Source organism: Leptosomus discolor, chromosome 2 (genome assembly GCF_034619465.1).
Source record: "Leptosomus discolor isolate bLepDis1 chromosome 2, bLepDis1.hap2, whole genome shotgun sequence".
Classification (NCBI taxonomy): domain Eukaryota; kingdom Metazoa; phylum Chordata; class Aves; order Leptosomiformes; family Leptosomidae; genus Leptosomus; species Leptosomus discolor.
Window position 1 is genome coordinate 64,246,092 of NC_141392.1, and position 14,166 is coordinate 64,260,257.

Genomic DNA, 14,166 nt, shown 5'->3' on the forward strand with positions numbered 1-14,166 from the left:
TTCAGTAATAGGGCAGACGAAACCTCCCAGCTGAGAAGAGGGTCCTTCTGCTGCCTCCAGCATAAGCTCAGGGCAGGCATGCTTTACTACAGCTTCGAAGATTTTCTTTCATAGGAAGTGTGAGAGGACCTCAGGTATTTCAGGCCCTGTACACAAGTGCGGGTGGAGACAACTCTACTTTGACCATAGTTAGTCGTGTGGGGAAGGAACTAAAGTACTCGCTCCAGAGCGTCTGTCACTGGGGTTAACCGAACTAAAGCTGCCCTGTGTAGTGAAGAACACAAAACCCCTATGATTGTTATTTAGTTCAAAGTTGTGTATGGTGCATACCTACTCCTCCCACATGCTTTTTTTTGGTAGGTAACTTTTTTGCAGTTACATGCTTTAGCCCAATTCAGCAGATACCTGCGCTTGGCCACATAGATAAACTGTACTGTTGATAGCATGCACATTTGTAGAAGTATCAGCAAAGCTTTATGCAGAATGACTTGTAAAATCTTATGAATCTGAAATGTCTGAAAACTGTTATTGCCAAAACTGAAGCTTAGGAATTATCACTACTTGTTATGTCTTTTTATAAGTGCAGAAATTGCGTTTAAATACTTACCAGTTTCAGCCTGCCAGCCATGAAGGTTTCAGTGCACTTGTTGGATTCCAGAGTTGTACTGCGAAGCTCCTGCATTGAGCCTGTTCCGCTTGAACTTGCCTTCAGACCTTGAAAATGTTTAGGTTGCTTTCAAGTCGGGGGCAGCTGGAGTGCTACAGGCAGAAGAATGTGTCTTTAAGACTTCTGTAAATTCCTCGCTGTTTGCGGACAAGGAAGTGTGGTGCAGGATGAACCTCTGATAGCCCTTCTCACACATGTTTGCATTAAATTTTGAAACTCAGTATTCTGTGACGATAGAAAAGCTACTGCGTGCTTTCCCAGTTTGTAGCTTGGGAGAGCCAAGGGTGTTACCTAATCCAGTTTCAACATGACTGCGCTACCTTTCAGCACTGATTTGAACTCTGCCCAGATGCGCCAGTTGGTTAATGCATAAATGATCTGTTGTTGTGCAACAAAAACGTATCGCCTTTATTTGATCAACATACGTTTGCATGTGGATCCACGAGAAATCTGATGACTTGGCAGTGGTCTAGGGTGCAAAAACTTTCTAACCTGCTGATTGAGATATTCTCAATCTCCTGGTGACAACATACTGCTCTCCAATATGGATGTAGTGTTCTGAATACCTCTGGAGTGCAAGGAGGTGGCATGCAATCCTAGAGCAATTTGATAATCTAAGCATTCTCTCTTAGAGAAAAATGTCTTTTACACAGCTCTTAGCAGGCAGTTTGGGTTCTTGGGAAGTTAAAGAAAAACCTAGTTATATGTAACAGTCTTTATAATAAGGTGACTTTCACTGGAATATCTGTGAAGGGAAAGCATGAAAGCCGGTGTCTTGCTTCTTTTTTAAAAAGTGGATTTCTGACAACATACAAGAGCGTGTACCAAGTAGGATTGTGCTTCTCAGCTGTTTTGAATTGAAGGCCACTCAGGTTCTCAGGTTCTTGTATTGTGTGATATTTGGGGAGGTTGGTAAAAAAAAAAAAAAAAAAAAAAAAAAAAAGAGTGAGTTTCTCATGTTTAAGATCTTTTGTTTTGGCAGAACTATTGTTTTTGGGGTTACAAAGAAAAGTATTGATGATGACAAAGTTAGAAACATGATCTGCAGACATGCTAGTCCGAGTATCTTTTCTCTATGTCTACGGATGTTAAGGACCAGGTACTTGGCTAGGTGTTTGGGTCTTGAATTATTTTGTGTGGTTGTTGCAAAATGTATTTCTTCAGAATTGAGCTTGAAAACCTGGTATAGGCAGAAATTTCCCTGTCAAACCATTCTTTTTCTCCTTTTCTTCAGTATTTTATTTCCTATAGACAGAGGAGCTGTTTTCTAACAACCAAGCTGATTCTGCCTCCCTGCTTCAATTCCTAGAAAAGAATTAAGTATCACAGAAATAGTAATTTTTTTCCCCCTTTCCTCTTTTCTGCTGTTGTTGCCAGGGTTCATTCCCACTCCTAAGTGAGCAGTGCAGGGAAGACGAAGAGAGAGGGGGAGGAGTTCAGACTCGCTGTGCAAATACACACAGACCTACTAATCTAAACTGATGCCTCATAGAAAAAGCACAGATGAAGCAAGCAGCTAATGATGGCTCACTCAAAGGCCCTCCTAGTGCTGGAAAACTTTATAGGTGGCAAATTTGTTCCTTGTTCCTCCTACATAGACTCCTATAATCCGTCCACTGGAGATGTCTATTGCAGGGTGCCAGACAGTGGCAGAGAAGAGGTGAGTACTATCCAAATGTATAAAGAAGTGAAAACGTTAAATGCACATAATGTTTTGGGTGGGAGAGGCTGTGAAGGTGAGAGAACAGAAAAATGCTGAAGACTTTAATGCTTATATGAGTAAGTTCTTGATTGTATCGTAGCGCCATGTAATCTGTGGCTGCGGCAGTGAATGCTGCTATTTTTTTACCTTTTGCTGTTAGAAAGTTACAGGCTGGATCCTAGGCTGGTGTAAGTAAACAAAGCTTCAGTTACCTCAGTGGAGCTCCTTCAGCTCGTACGGGAGATGTCTTGTATGCGAGTTAACAATAACGCTCAGACTGTCAGGAAGTATAAATGATCTGGAAGAGACGAAAGGGTTTACTGATCTCTTCTGTGAATAAATTTAGAGGCACCATATACAGCTAAATGTGTTCCTTCTGAATGTCTTGATGATTTGCAGTTGTCATTTAGAAGGATTTTTGGCTTACTGGCTCTTCCCTGAAGTATTAAAAAGCTTCCAGACCTCTGTGGTTTTCGATGTTAGCCGTTGGATATTAAGTGGAGGTGATGAAGTGGCTGTGATGAGTGTATGTTTCTTTATAACATAGCCTGTACTCTGCATCACTGTGATGTTCCCTAGTCCTGTGCTCTCTAGTGGGATGAAGGTCTCCTGGTACCTTACACGTGTTCTGGTGTGGATGGGCAATACGACATTCATTTGGGGAGCTGCAGTTCCGTTGATGCTACTTGATAAGGGACCTACACTGTGTTGGGTGTCCAACATAGTGCTTCAGATGTAATGAAGAGAGAAACAACTGGAAAAGCTTGGATAACATAAAGAACTTGTAAAATATCAACAAGTAGTGTACACTATTTTCAAAACATTTTTTTAAAACAAACTGCTGTTGTGTGCAGCTGTTCCCTTCACTTGTATTTCAGTCCTGTTGACTTCTTTTTGCTTCTCTCAGCAGAAACCTTTGCACTGTAATTTCAACTGGGTAAATATTTGCTAGATGCTGATGACCAAAGGTTAAAGAGTGACTGGTTGGATTTGCTAGAATACATCCATGTAAGTTCATTCCAACCTAATTATGCCTGAAAAGACTTCTCTTTGATGTGCAGGTGCAAATCTTCTTGTTCATTCATTTGCAAAATCATTAAAACGAGACGGGTATGAGAATGACAGAACAGCCTAACAAAAGTAGGTTGCTGACCATTCTGGAGGTATAGTCCAAATATACTAAAGAGCAATGGCTTTTGTCTTTCAGCTTTCTGAGTTAGTGGTTGTGCGTAGCAGCAGAGACCCACTTTACAGGTGTTTAAAGTCAACAGATGCTTTACTCCTGTCTTTAGACAGCTGTGCAAGAAGGTTGGGCTCTGTAGAGCTGGCATCCGCTGGTGACTGATGGAATATGCTGCAGGGGAAAATGCGATCACATGCTACTTGGAGGGTATCCAGAGATACCAAAATAAGCATCTAGACTCAGGTTCAACAAAGAACTCGGGATGCTGGTTTCTAGCAAGGCTTGGTGTTGATTTGGATTTTTTCTTGATTAATTTTAGTGGAAGGTTGGAAGACAGCAGACAGACAGACAGCAAATCTGTTGCTAACCCTAGAATTTAACACCAGCTCAGCTGCAGTGGCCATTTCAGCCAATTTCTGCTAAAAACACCAAATGTTTTTTTTCAGGAGTTAGTTTGTCCCTCAGCTAGATGTCTTAAATTCCAAGTAGCAGCACCAAAGCAAGCTGAACAAGTGCACTGTGTCTCCAAAAGACAGGCTGATGAGGGCTAATGACTCCTGGCAAGTATCTGCTTAAAAAAATCTCTTTCAAGAATCTTCCTCCTCTGCATCATCCCCTGAGAAAGCAAACCTCATGTCCAGAGGGAAATTTTCAGTATTTTGGTATCAGCTTTTTCCAAGAGGTCTGGGTTGTGTGTTCTTTGTCAGTGTCTGCCTTGTGCAGAAGAGGAAAGCAGAAGGAAGTGTTTCAGACACACGAGTTCATAGTTGAATTCTTATGTGTGTTTTCTTTGTGGCTTGACTTTCTTTGCCGCTTTTTGCTAGTCAAACTAAGTAACTATTTAACCTCTTTTACTTCTCCTGTACAAATTGTGCTCCTTTTTTCCCCCCCGTCTTGCTTTTTTTTTTTTTTTAGATCAATCTACTGCCACTTCGTTCCCTCCTTTGCCAATTTTCTCTTGCTGTCTGTGAAAATGCAACATCTTCCTCCTTCTAAACCCGCTGGAAGGTTAAAAATGCAGATTGCCTTGACTTCACGCCAGCCTTCTCTTGAAGCGTGCAGCACCTTGTGGAAAAGACCAGAGGAGAGGACTGAGGAGAAGCAGCACCACAATGGCACCTAATGACCGGAGGGTGGAAGGACAAGTTAGTAAGGGTGATACGGTTTCACAGAGCATGAACCTTTTCAGGGTAGCATGCCATCTGCACCTGGCTTGCTCGAGAAGCTGCAGTTCCCCTTTCCCAGGCCTGCTTTGGCCCTGCTCCAGCTGTTCGGTGGCTGACAGCCTGCTGCTGTCGGCACCTGGGCAGTAGGTTGTCGAACCAGAGTTGAAAGAGTAGAGTCTAGGTTTCTGAGCTTGGCCAGTGATCCGTGTGTCCTTGGGAGAGTTGGTTTATTTCCTACCCTGGCCTCCATACCAGTATCATTCTGGCCCTTATTTTTAGGGAGACTGTAAACTCTGATGTGCTTAGAGGAGGAAGAATTTCCACCTGCTTGAACTTTTGTGCCCTTGTTAGTAAAATATCATTGGAATGTCCTGAAGGAACAAATTTGTAACTCAAACTTGTTTTGTGGAATTGATGGAAAGGAGCCTTCAGTGACTGCGTGGGAACCGGCTATGTGACATTAGGAGAGGTCAGAATTTTCTAATTATTATTACATCAGCATCCTCCTAGTTATTGACTTGGGCAGATTTCCAAAAGCTGAAGAAATTTATGAGCAGAAGTGATGGGAAACAAACTAAAAACAGCTTTGGCTGAAAGCCCACCTTGGTGCATATGTTAGACATTGGAAGCAATTAAGAAGTGGTACATAGGAAGCAAAAAATTGGGAAATAAGGCAGTAAATTAAAATATGGAAGAATGTTGGTAAACATCTTTAGACTGGTAAACAACATTGAGAAGGAACTGCTCATAAATCAATAGATGCAGGTAACTTTCATTTAAGAAGAAACGATTGATGGAAGAGAGCGCTTTTTTGATGAATTTTATTCCTTTGAAGGCTAGTCTGCTTCAGAAAAGTGCTGGTATTCTGCCACTATTCAGAACGGTCAGGCTGAAGGACCATGCAGTAGCCATGTACATCTCAGGCAAAATACTGGCCAGGCTGGTATGCATCTATATGAAATGCATATAACGATCCTTCGTATCTGTAGACTTCATTAAGTATCTGATGAGAGAACTGACTGAAGGCCAAGAGCTTTAGAAAGGAGCTAATTTTTTTTAATGTGAGGGCTTTAATGAGTTTCTAGCTGTGATCAGGTAAGGTTAAAAACTTCCTCTGGGTAACTATTCTCTAAATATATTCTTAGTCCTTGCTTGAACCAGCTAGGGGAAAGGGAAGAGGAAATCAAAGGCTAGCAGGGCGTACAGTCTGTTCCTTCCTCAACCCCTTACTTTCATCATTGCCTGGTGTGGCTGAAGGCCCATGTTGCAAGGACTGTGGACGTTTAGACTGAGGCTGCATTTGCTCTGGGAGATGCTTGCACTTTCCCTCATGAGAAACAAGATTCTGCATGGGTTCGGCCAGTGGCACTTCCTGGTGCCAGTTGACTGATCTGTCATTTCCTCCAGGCCTGGAAGGTTACCCACAAGTTGCTGGAATGTAGAGAAAAGCAAGAGCTACAATGAAATAGAGTATCAAGAGAAGAAACTTCTTTGAGTTACGAGATAGTGTCTTGAGAAGATGGAAATGGAGAAGCTATTAGTAGTCACAATTCTGAAGAGATGCAGTCTTCCCACCAATGTGATCTGGATTATTAGCTTCTCAAATATGAGTTCCTCTGCTGATTGTTTGATATTCCTTCTAAGGTCTTCCATTAATATTCACCATCCCTCTTTTGCTTTTTTAGGTGGGAGCTGCTGTCAAAGCTGCCAAAGCTGCCTTCCCAATTTGGTCTTCAAAAAGTCCATTGGAAAGATCCCAGATTCTGAACAAATTGGCAGACCTGATTGAACATGACCTGGAAGCATTTGCACAAGCAGAGTCAATGGATCAGGGTAAAAGTTGGAACAGTTGATCTTAAATGTAGAGTGTTTGCTGAATATTGAAATGGAGGATATGGTCCAAATTTCTAGTATGGTAAGAGCTGTTGGTTCAAATTGGAGTTAACGTGCATGAACTTTGCAAAGTTGCTGATTTTGGATTCCTGGGGTGTTACTGTTTTTCAGAATTGCTGACTTTGACTTCAGTTGTTAGGTATTTGGAATGCAATACTGCAGGGGAGCTGTCGTTATTGACTATGGTTGCACTGTGCTGTGGATTACTTAGGCGCAGGACAAAAAACACATTTCCCAATACTGACGCAAATCAGCTTTCAGAGCAGAGTTTAAAGCACTGTTTCTGCCCGTGAGAACCTAACAGCATGCTTGTTTTTGTTTCAGGAAAAACTATTACGTTTGCTAGAACAGTGGACATCCCTCGGGCCGTGTACAACTTCCGATTCTTTGCCTCTTCCATCCTTCATCACACGACAGAGTGCACTGAGATGGCAACCGTGGGCTGCATGCATTACACCTCAAGGGCACCTGTGGGAGTTGGTATGGTGGTCCTGAAAACACTGAGAAGCTTGGCAGAGTGTCTGCCTCAGCAGTGGCTCAACAAAGAAAGAGGGTTTTTCAAAAGCATTTTTTGTCTCTGAATCATGTGCTAAACACGACTAGTCTGCTAAAGCATGAGCAACTTTATGTAAAATCAGTTGTCCTACTTCATGGTAAAAGGAATGCTTATATGCCTTAAAAAGCATCCGGATTTAACCTGGTAGCTCTCACCCTCAAAATCTCTCTTGCGTTTCGTACATGTGTGTCTGTGTGGTTAAGTAAGTGTTAGTGCTGTGGATCAGTGGGGTGTCCAGAGGCACCAAGCTGCTGCTCCTGCCGGGAGAGCTGAGTCCTTCTCACCGTTGGACGAGCAGTAGTAGTTTGCAACGTGACATTTCAGCCTGTGACTGGACTGCACACGGGTGGCCAAACTGCTTTTAGCTGGGGAATTGCTGGGCTCAGCCACTAGATGCTGCTAATGCTTCAGAAATAAAGTGGCTGTGCTGAGTGGATGAGTAATGCAGTCATAGTGATTCCATTATTAGGTGTTTTATCTAAATGTATATGAACGTTCCGCATTCATACTTAAATTATTTAAAAAATAAAATTGGCTAACCGAGAGGACCTATTTGAAAGTTTTTTTGAGCAGTGGAGAACATGAGTACCTTACTCTCATAAGGAAGAGTCACTGACTGTATCTGCTCCATCAGTGAGAAATCCTGTGGCTTTTGTGAGCCATCACACATAACAATTACAGATATATTTTTTTTACTATTTCTTATAAATATGTAAGGTGAAAATATTCCCAAAGGCAATTACTGAAAAAATTCCGGTCATTCAGCAATTTGTGGAAACAGCGATTCGTGCAGTGATAAACTTTGGCACTTATAAGTCAGGATAAAATTTATCAGGAAAATAACGCACTGTATGTTAGGCATGCTCTTTTTTTGTATTAAGATTGGGGGGGATGGAAAGCTCTAAAAAGGAAAAGAAAGCAAGAGTGATCTGAGCTAACACACATTACCTTAACTTGCTGTTGGATAACATGGAATGATACCACAGACCAGTTGATGTACATAGTTTTTACGGCTAACCTTGCATTAATTTTCCTAGAACACACTGAAAAGCTGCTGTGAATGTAAGATTCTGCCCTGAAGAAGCACCAAAACTTATTTGGAGAGTTTGGCTGATCTCTTTTAGGATCATTTGCACAAATCTTAAAATTATCTGCCTCTGAGAAGTGTTTCTAGCTGCAAATTTGTTGTACAATTGTGTGGAGGTAAAAGGCACAGCTAAATTCCCCTCATAAATCTGAATTGGTATAAAACTGCTTGAGGTTAGAGAATCAAGTTGTGTCTGCCAGCAGACTGAACTCCTGTCTTCTGTGGTTTTGCTTTGTAGCTGGTTTAATCAGTCCCTGGAATTTGCCACTGTATTTGTTGACCTGGAAAATAGCTCCTGCCATTGCCTGTGGAAATACTGTGGTTGCGAAGCCAAGTGAGATGACATCTGTCACAGCTTGGATGATGTGCAAACTCTTGGAGAAAGCAGGTAGTGCCTGTAGCATGCTAGGGTGGGGAAATGGGGTGGGCATGCTTGCCTGTGCAGCGTCTTGTTGTTGCAGAAATCAGAAAGTGCTCAAAGAATTTGGGAAAGACTGTTTGCTGTAGCTGAATGTTGCACTGGAGAACAAAAAGCTCTCCCTGTCCTCATATTATCCCATCTCCCCACCCTAGCTATTGCCCAGATTTTTCTGCTTCTTATAGAAAGTCTTCCTGTGCCTCCTTTCTCCCTCCTGCACTCACTCCACTTAAGGATGTCTTAAGTCCATGGCGCCAGCAGAGGAGCCACGGGGGTGTAGGAGAATAAGAATCGGCTCTCGGTGGCTGTGTCATGGCTGTATTTGATGCACTACTAAGAAAAACTGGGAGGACAACTGCTTCTTCCCTGAATGAAAACTGAGTCTCTGATGATGGAACTCAGTCAGGCTTGGCTGATCAGTGGAATTGGTTTTATCTTTTAACCCATGACCCCCGAAGTTATTAAACACCGTGTGTTTCAGCTACTATGTGAGTTAAGGGCCAGTCTTTGTCACCCTATAGCTACTGATAATTTTCTGACTTCAGAGACAAAACATGGTGAAGCGAAACCCGCTGAGCAAGGGAAAGGGTATGATGACTGTGTGCCTCTCTTCCCACCAGGAGTACCCCATGGAGTGGTGAACGTGGTGTTTGGAACAGGCGCCAAGGCGGGAGAAGCCCTGGTCTGCCACCCCGACGTGCCTCTGATCTCCTTCACGGGAAGCACACTGACGGCCCAGCGGATCATGGAGAAAAGTGCTCCGCACTGCAAGCGGCTTTCCCTGGAACTGGGGGGCAAAAACCCTGCGATCGTCTTTGACGATGCCGACTTGACCCAATGCATCCCCACGACCCTGAGGTCCAGCTTTGCCAACCAGGTGCCTCCCACCTCTGTAGTGAATAAACCCTGTTTGCAGCAGGAGATGTGCTTGTGTCTGACTGAGAGTGTGTGTGTCTGCGTGCACGTGCACGTACCTTCGAATCCAAATCCTAAATTGTTGAGGTCTGTTCCAAGATTGTGTGTTGTAGGCAAACTGTAAATAGAAAAATATGTAAAAATTTCCTTTTTTCTGCAAGCAGGGAAATAAAATAATAAAAGGCTCTTCCTAGTACTCTCCATCAAAAAATAACAAGGTGTCATTATTGCTTTCAAAATAGATATATTCCTCATCCTTCCATAAAGCATCTGTTTTAAATCCCACCCTACAAGTAAGTGGGAAGCTTGCTGATTTGCTGGAATTAAATTAGGAGACGTCCCCCAAAATTCTATCAAGGTTCCCTCATCACCACCCTCAGGAGAGATCACCAAAGCCATGAAATTTTATCAGGGCAAATGTTCAGAAAAATAGCTTAGAATCAGAAAGGGATTATCAGGGAATGAAGACAGAGATCATTCAGAATTGGAAATCACATTCCGAGGAAAAATGTTGGAGAAGACAACATGGAATCAATGACAAATCAGATTTATTTGCATTAGTGACTACAATCCTGTTATTGCTGTTTTGTCTTATTCTCCTCTTTTCCTTTTTAATCTAGGAAAAACCCTACTTTGCAGTGTTGGTGAATGTAGTTTGCACTCTTGAGGGTACAAGGACGGCGTTCTTTTTCTGGGATGTGACTCTTAATACTTGTTAATAGTACAACATAATATGAACTAATACTGTTTTTCTTGTTTGTTTCTTTTTGGCAGGGTGAGATCTGTCTCTGCACTTCCAGGATCTTTGTTCAGAGGGGCATATACAGTGAGTTTTTGAAGAGGTTTGTGGCAGAGGCCAAGAAGTGGAAGGTTGGAAACCCCTCAGATCCTACAGTCGATGTGGGAGCACTAATAAGTAAAGAGCATCTAGAGAAGGTGATGTTACATGGAGTTTGCGTGATCTCATCTCATCTTTTAGAGGGCTGTGAAAGGTGATTTCAGAGGTGTGTGGAAAAGGACCATGTCCTCTCCAAGATTAGCTCTGAGGGATGGTGATTCAAAGCCATTATAAGGTATCTTTTTGATAAGGTTTCTGTTGCCTGTGGCCTGGGATTATGTGGTTGCTCCAGAAAAATCAGCTCTGTAGGGAAAATAATTTAAAATAACAAACAATATTTTTTCCTTGTTTCAACATTGACACAATTTCCACAATTTACTGCTTGCAGTAATGTAGAATTGTGTATATGTAGAGGGAAGCTGAGATGGTGCACGGTTAAACATAGTCTGCTTTAGTGGCTTATGTGAAATTAATTTTTATGCTGTCAGACAGAGTTCAGGAGAGCAGATGCTTATATCCCAAAACTATCTGACACAATCAGCATAAGCAGGAAGCAGACCGAAAACCGCAGAGTGAGAGAGAAAGCCAGACCTTTGTCATGCTTCCTGATGTCTCAGCAGGTTCTCCAGGCTTTTTCAGAAGTAGAGTGGCAGAAACACCCACTTCCTGGGGTCCGAGGTCTGTGGCACCACTTAAGACTTCTGAGTCTAACCTACCAAGCTGGTTGAAAGAAGAAGAGAAGGAAGCCCGGTGATACCTCTGGTGTTTCTACAGGGAGAGAAACCAGGCAACAATTTCATAACAGTAGAAGTAGATCAATGGCATGTCCTATGTGTTCAAGGTAGCATATGATAGCAGCAGCCATGGAAACAGCTTTAATTATTTATTGATGAGATTTTCTATAGTATTCATGGCTTCATCATCCCAGCAGCCTGTAAGCATTTAGTAAGCCTGTCTGTGAGGTAGGAAAATATTACTCATCCACTTGAGTAAATGAGTGGACCATGGCATGGAATATGTGGCAAACTGCTCAAGCTCCTGGAAGAAGGGGGGGAGGCTCTAGGGCCACTTGTGTTCTCACCAAGGGCCCTGCCCTTTTGAGAATACTCATCAAGAAGGGCCAGCAGTGTTGCCTGCTGAGCGAGTTACATGTTTGGAGAGAGAAAGATTGTTTTGCAGCAAGAAATACCTAGCCTTACTTTTACAGGAATATGACAACAAAGGCTAGGGAATGACCTTTGTTGTTGGGAGGGAAGTAAAGGCAATGTGATCCGGTTGGAGAATGCGGGGGGCTCGTGTTGGTGTGCCCAGACTGGAGAGGTGGACCCTCAGGATTTGGTGTCCTTTAGGAGTGATGTTTTACTGCTGCTTTCCCAGGTAAGGAGCTATGTGAAGAAAGCCCAAGCTGAAGGAGCCAGAGTCCTCTGTGGAGAGGGAGTGGATTCCTTGGCTCTCCCAACTGGCAACCAGAAAGGCTACTTCATGTTGCCCACAGTTATTGCTGAAGTCAAGGATGAGTCTTGTTGCATGCAAGAAGAGATCTTTGGTCCTGTGACATGTGTGGTAGCATTTGATACAGAAGAAGAAGTAATCGAAAGAGCCAATAGTGTGAAATACGGCTTGGCAGCCACTGTGTGGTCCAGCAATGTGGGACGTGTTCATCGAGTGGCACAAAGACTACAGTCTGGATTGGTGTGGACCAACTGCTGGCTTGTTCGAGATCTAAACTTGCCATTTGGTGGGATGAAAGCCTCAGGCATAGGAAGAGAGGGGGCAAAGGATTCCTACGAGTTCTTCACTGAGGTCAAAACCATCACAATAAAGCACTGACAGGAAGTATTTTAGGGTAAAATAAATGATAGTAGTTGGTGTTAACGAAAATTGCTTTATGGAAGACAGGCTGCTATTGTGGCCATCTTTTTCTTGAACTTTGGTCAAGTAGTATCAATGACAGCTGAAAATAGGAATCCCAAATGCTGATTCATGTTAAATGAGAGGATCAGTGCGGACTCCACAATTGACCCTGCCCAAGCCAGATGACTTGCTTATCTTATGGATCCTAAAGCTTTCTGAGTATTCCTGTCTCAAGAATCTCTCCCTCTAAGGCAGATTGGAGGAAGGATGATATATGACCATACCAGTGGCTGGTGAATTACCTTGAGGGATGAAGTGGGAAGCACGTTCTGAGGCAGATATTGTAATGGGAGTCAGCCTGTTCCCATATGAGCAGTATGTTCCATGCACCAATCCATATCGCACTTCACTGATATCAGACAAAGACCAACGCTACAGCACACTAAATGCCTAAGGCAGTACCTTTAATCTAGTAAGTGGTATTAAACCATGGGGTCGTGAAATTCTCATGATACACAGAGACAATGAATGTTTTAATTATAACCTGTTTTATGGTATGCAGCTGAACCATCCTAAAACTTGTTCTTTATTTTGAAATTACAGCCTTTTGTCACGTCTAGGTGTCAGTGACGGTGTTTTTCACATCCCTGCACAAAGATTTGTCTACATCACAGGCAGCGTCATTCTTCATTAATAGAGGCTAGAAGTGACTCCTAAGAGAATTAACTTTGGGAAATGTTGGTCATCAAAATGTAAAACCACTGGCAACTTTCCCTCATTCATTTACAGAGTGGGGTTTGTTTTGTTTTGTGGTTGGTTTGTTTGTTGTTTTTTTTTGTTTTGTTTTGTTTTTTTTTAATCAGGAATCACACAAACTTGTTCACATTCCACAAAAAGATAAATAAAGTTGGATACACATTTCCCTGTCCACACCCCCCAAGTAATACGTTGCTATTGAATTTTGACAGCAGCCCTTCCTGATTTGTTTTTCAACTTTCGAGCTGAATTTCACAGTAAACAAAGCTGCATGGAGTTTCATAAATGCCTGTATTCTGAGAAGAGCTAATGAGTCATTGGGATATTTTTTCAGGGCAGTTGGGGGGGGGGGGGGGGGGGGGGAAGCACCTCTGTAATACAAAAAGAAGATGAAAAATTATTGCTGATGAGATGGGAAAGAATGGAGTAGCAAATTGCTCTGCTGCTCCTCTGCACACCAAAAAGAAATAGAGAGATTTGGGATTAATAAAAAATGCAGTTTTATTTTTTGTACAGTTTATAACATTTTTTTAGGAGTGTGAAGCTATGATATACAGGGCTATAATACCTTGTAAAACTGATGTAGACAGCCTAGAGGAGTCTCTAGGCCTTGAATACTAGTCCATACCTTTATTTTGATATTTCTAATTAATACAGGTTTTTTTGCATAGTGTGCCTTTCAAGAGTGTATTTTCTAAAGAGGATTTACTTTTTCTTTCCAGAGTTTGGCCAGGCTAATACTGGGATTTGCACTTTTCTTAGTAAAAATAAAAATCCCAACAGAGTGTTTTGAATTACAGCTGCAGAAAGGCAGTCTTTTTTTCTCGAAGTGCTTTTAAATAGTGGTGGTGGTGTCCTCACCTTGTGCAAGTCATGCCAGGGACTGCTCTAGAGGTCTTAGAGTGGGGGATGGATCCCACCTCCCCCTTCCAAATGTCACTCCAGAGTGAGTTGTTCACCGGGAGCATTTGATATGTATGTCCTGAGTTGGCTGAAAAGCTGATTTTCAGAAGACTTTTTGAAAATAACTTTGACATCACTCAATCCAACCCAGCTGCAGGGCAGACCTACCAGGCAGGCTGGGAACCTGGTTGTCTGATGGATTTGGGACAAGTACCCCCAACTGGAGAT

The 14,166-nt window shown here is 42.5% G+C and overlaps 1 protein-coding gene across 3 annotated transcripts; it reads left to right on the forward strand.

The window, feature by feature from the left end:
- Nucleotides 1–2,186: 2,186 nt before the first annotated feature.
- ALDH8A1 (aldehyde dehydrogenase 8 family member A1) lies at nt 2,187–12,255 on the forward strand. 3 transcript variants are annotated; one of them, XM_009950004.2, is made up of 7 exons: nt 2,187–2,327; nt 6,404–6,551; nt 6,936–7,091; nt 8,493–8,642; nt 9,293–9,549; nt 10,362–10,523; nt 11,803–12,255. In XM_009950004.2, the coding sequence occupies exons 1-7, from the start codon at nt 2,187–2,189 to the stop codon at nt 12,253–12,255; spliced, it is 1,467 nt and encodes a 488-aa protein (XP_009948306.2). The 3 variants fall into 3 exon arrangements, with proteins under 3 accessions (XP_009948306.2, XP_009948309.2, XP_009948308.2); XM_009950007.2 differs by lacking the exon at nt 10,362–10,523 and having other exon boundaries at nt 2,190–2,327; XM_009950006.2 differs by lacking the exon at nt 8,493–8,642 and having other exon boundaries at nt 2,190–2,327.
- Nucleotides 12,256–14,166: the final 1,911 nt, after the last annotated feature.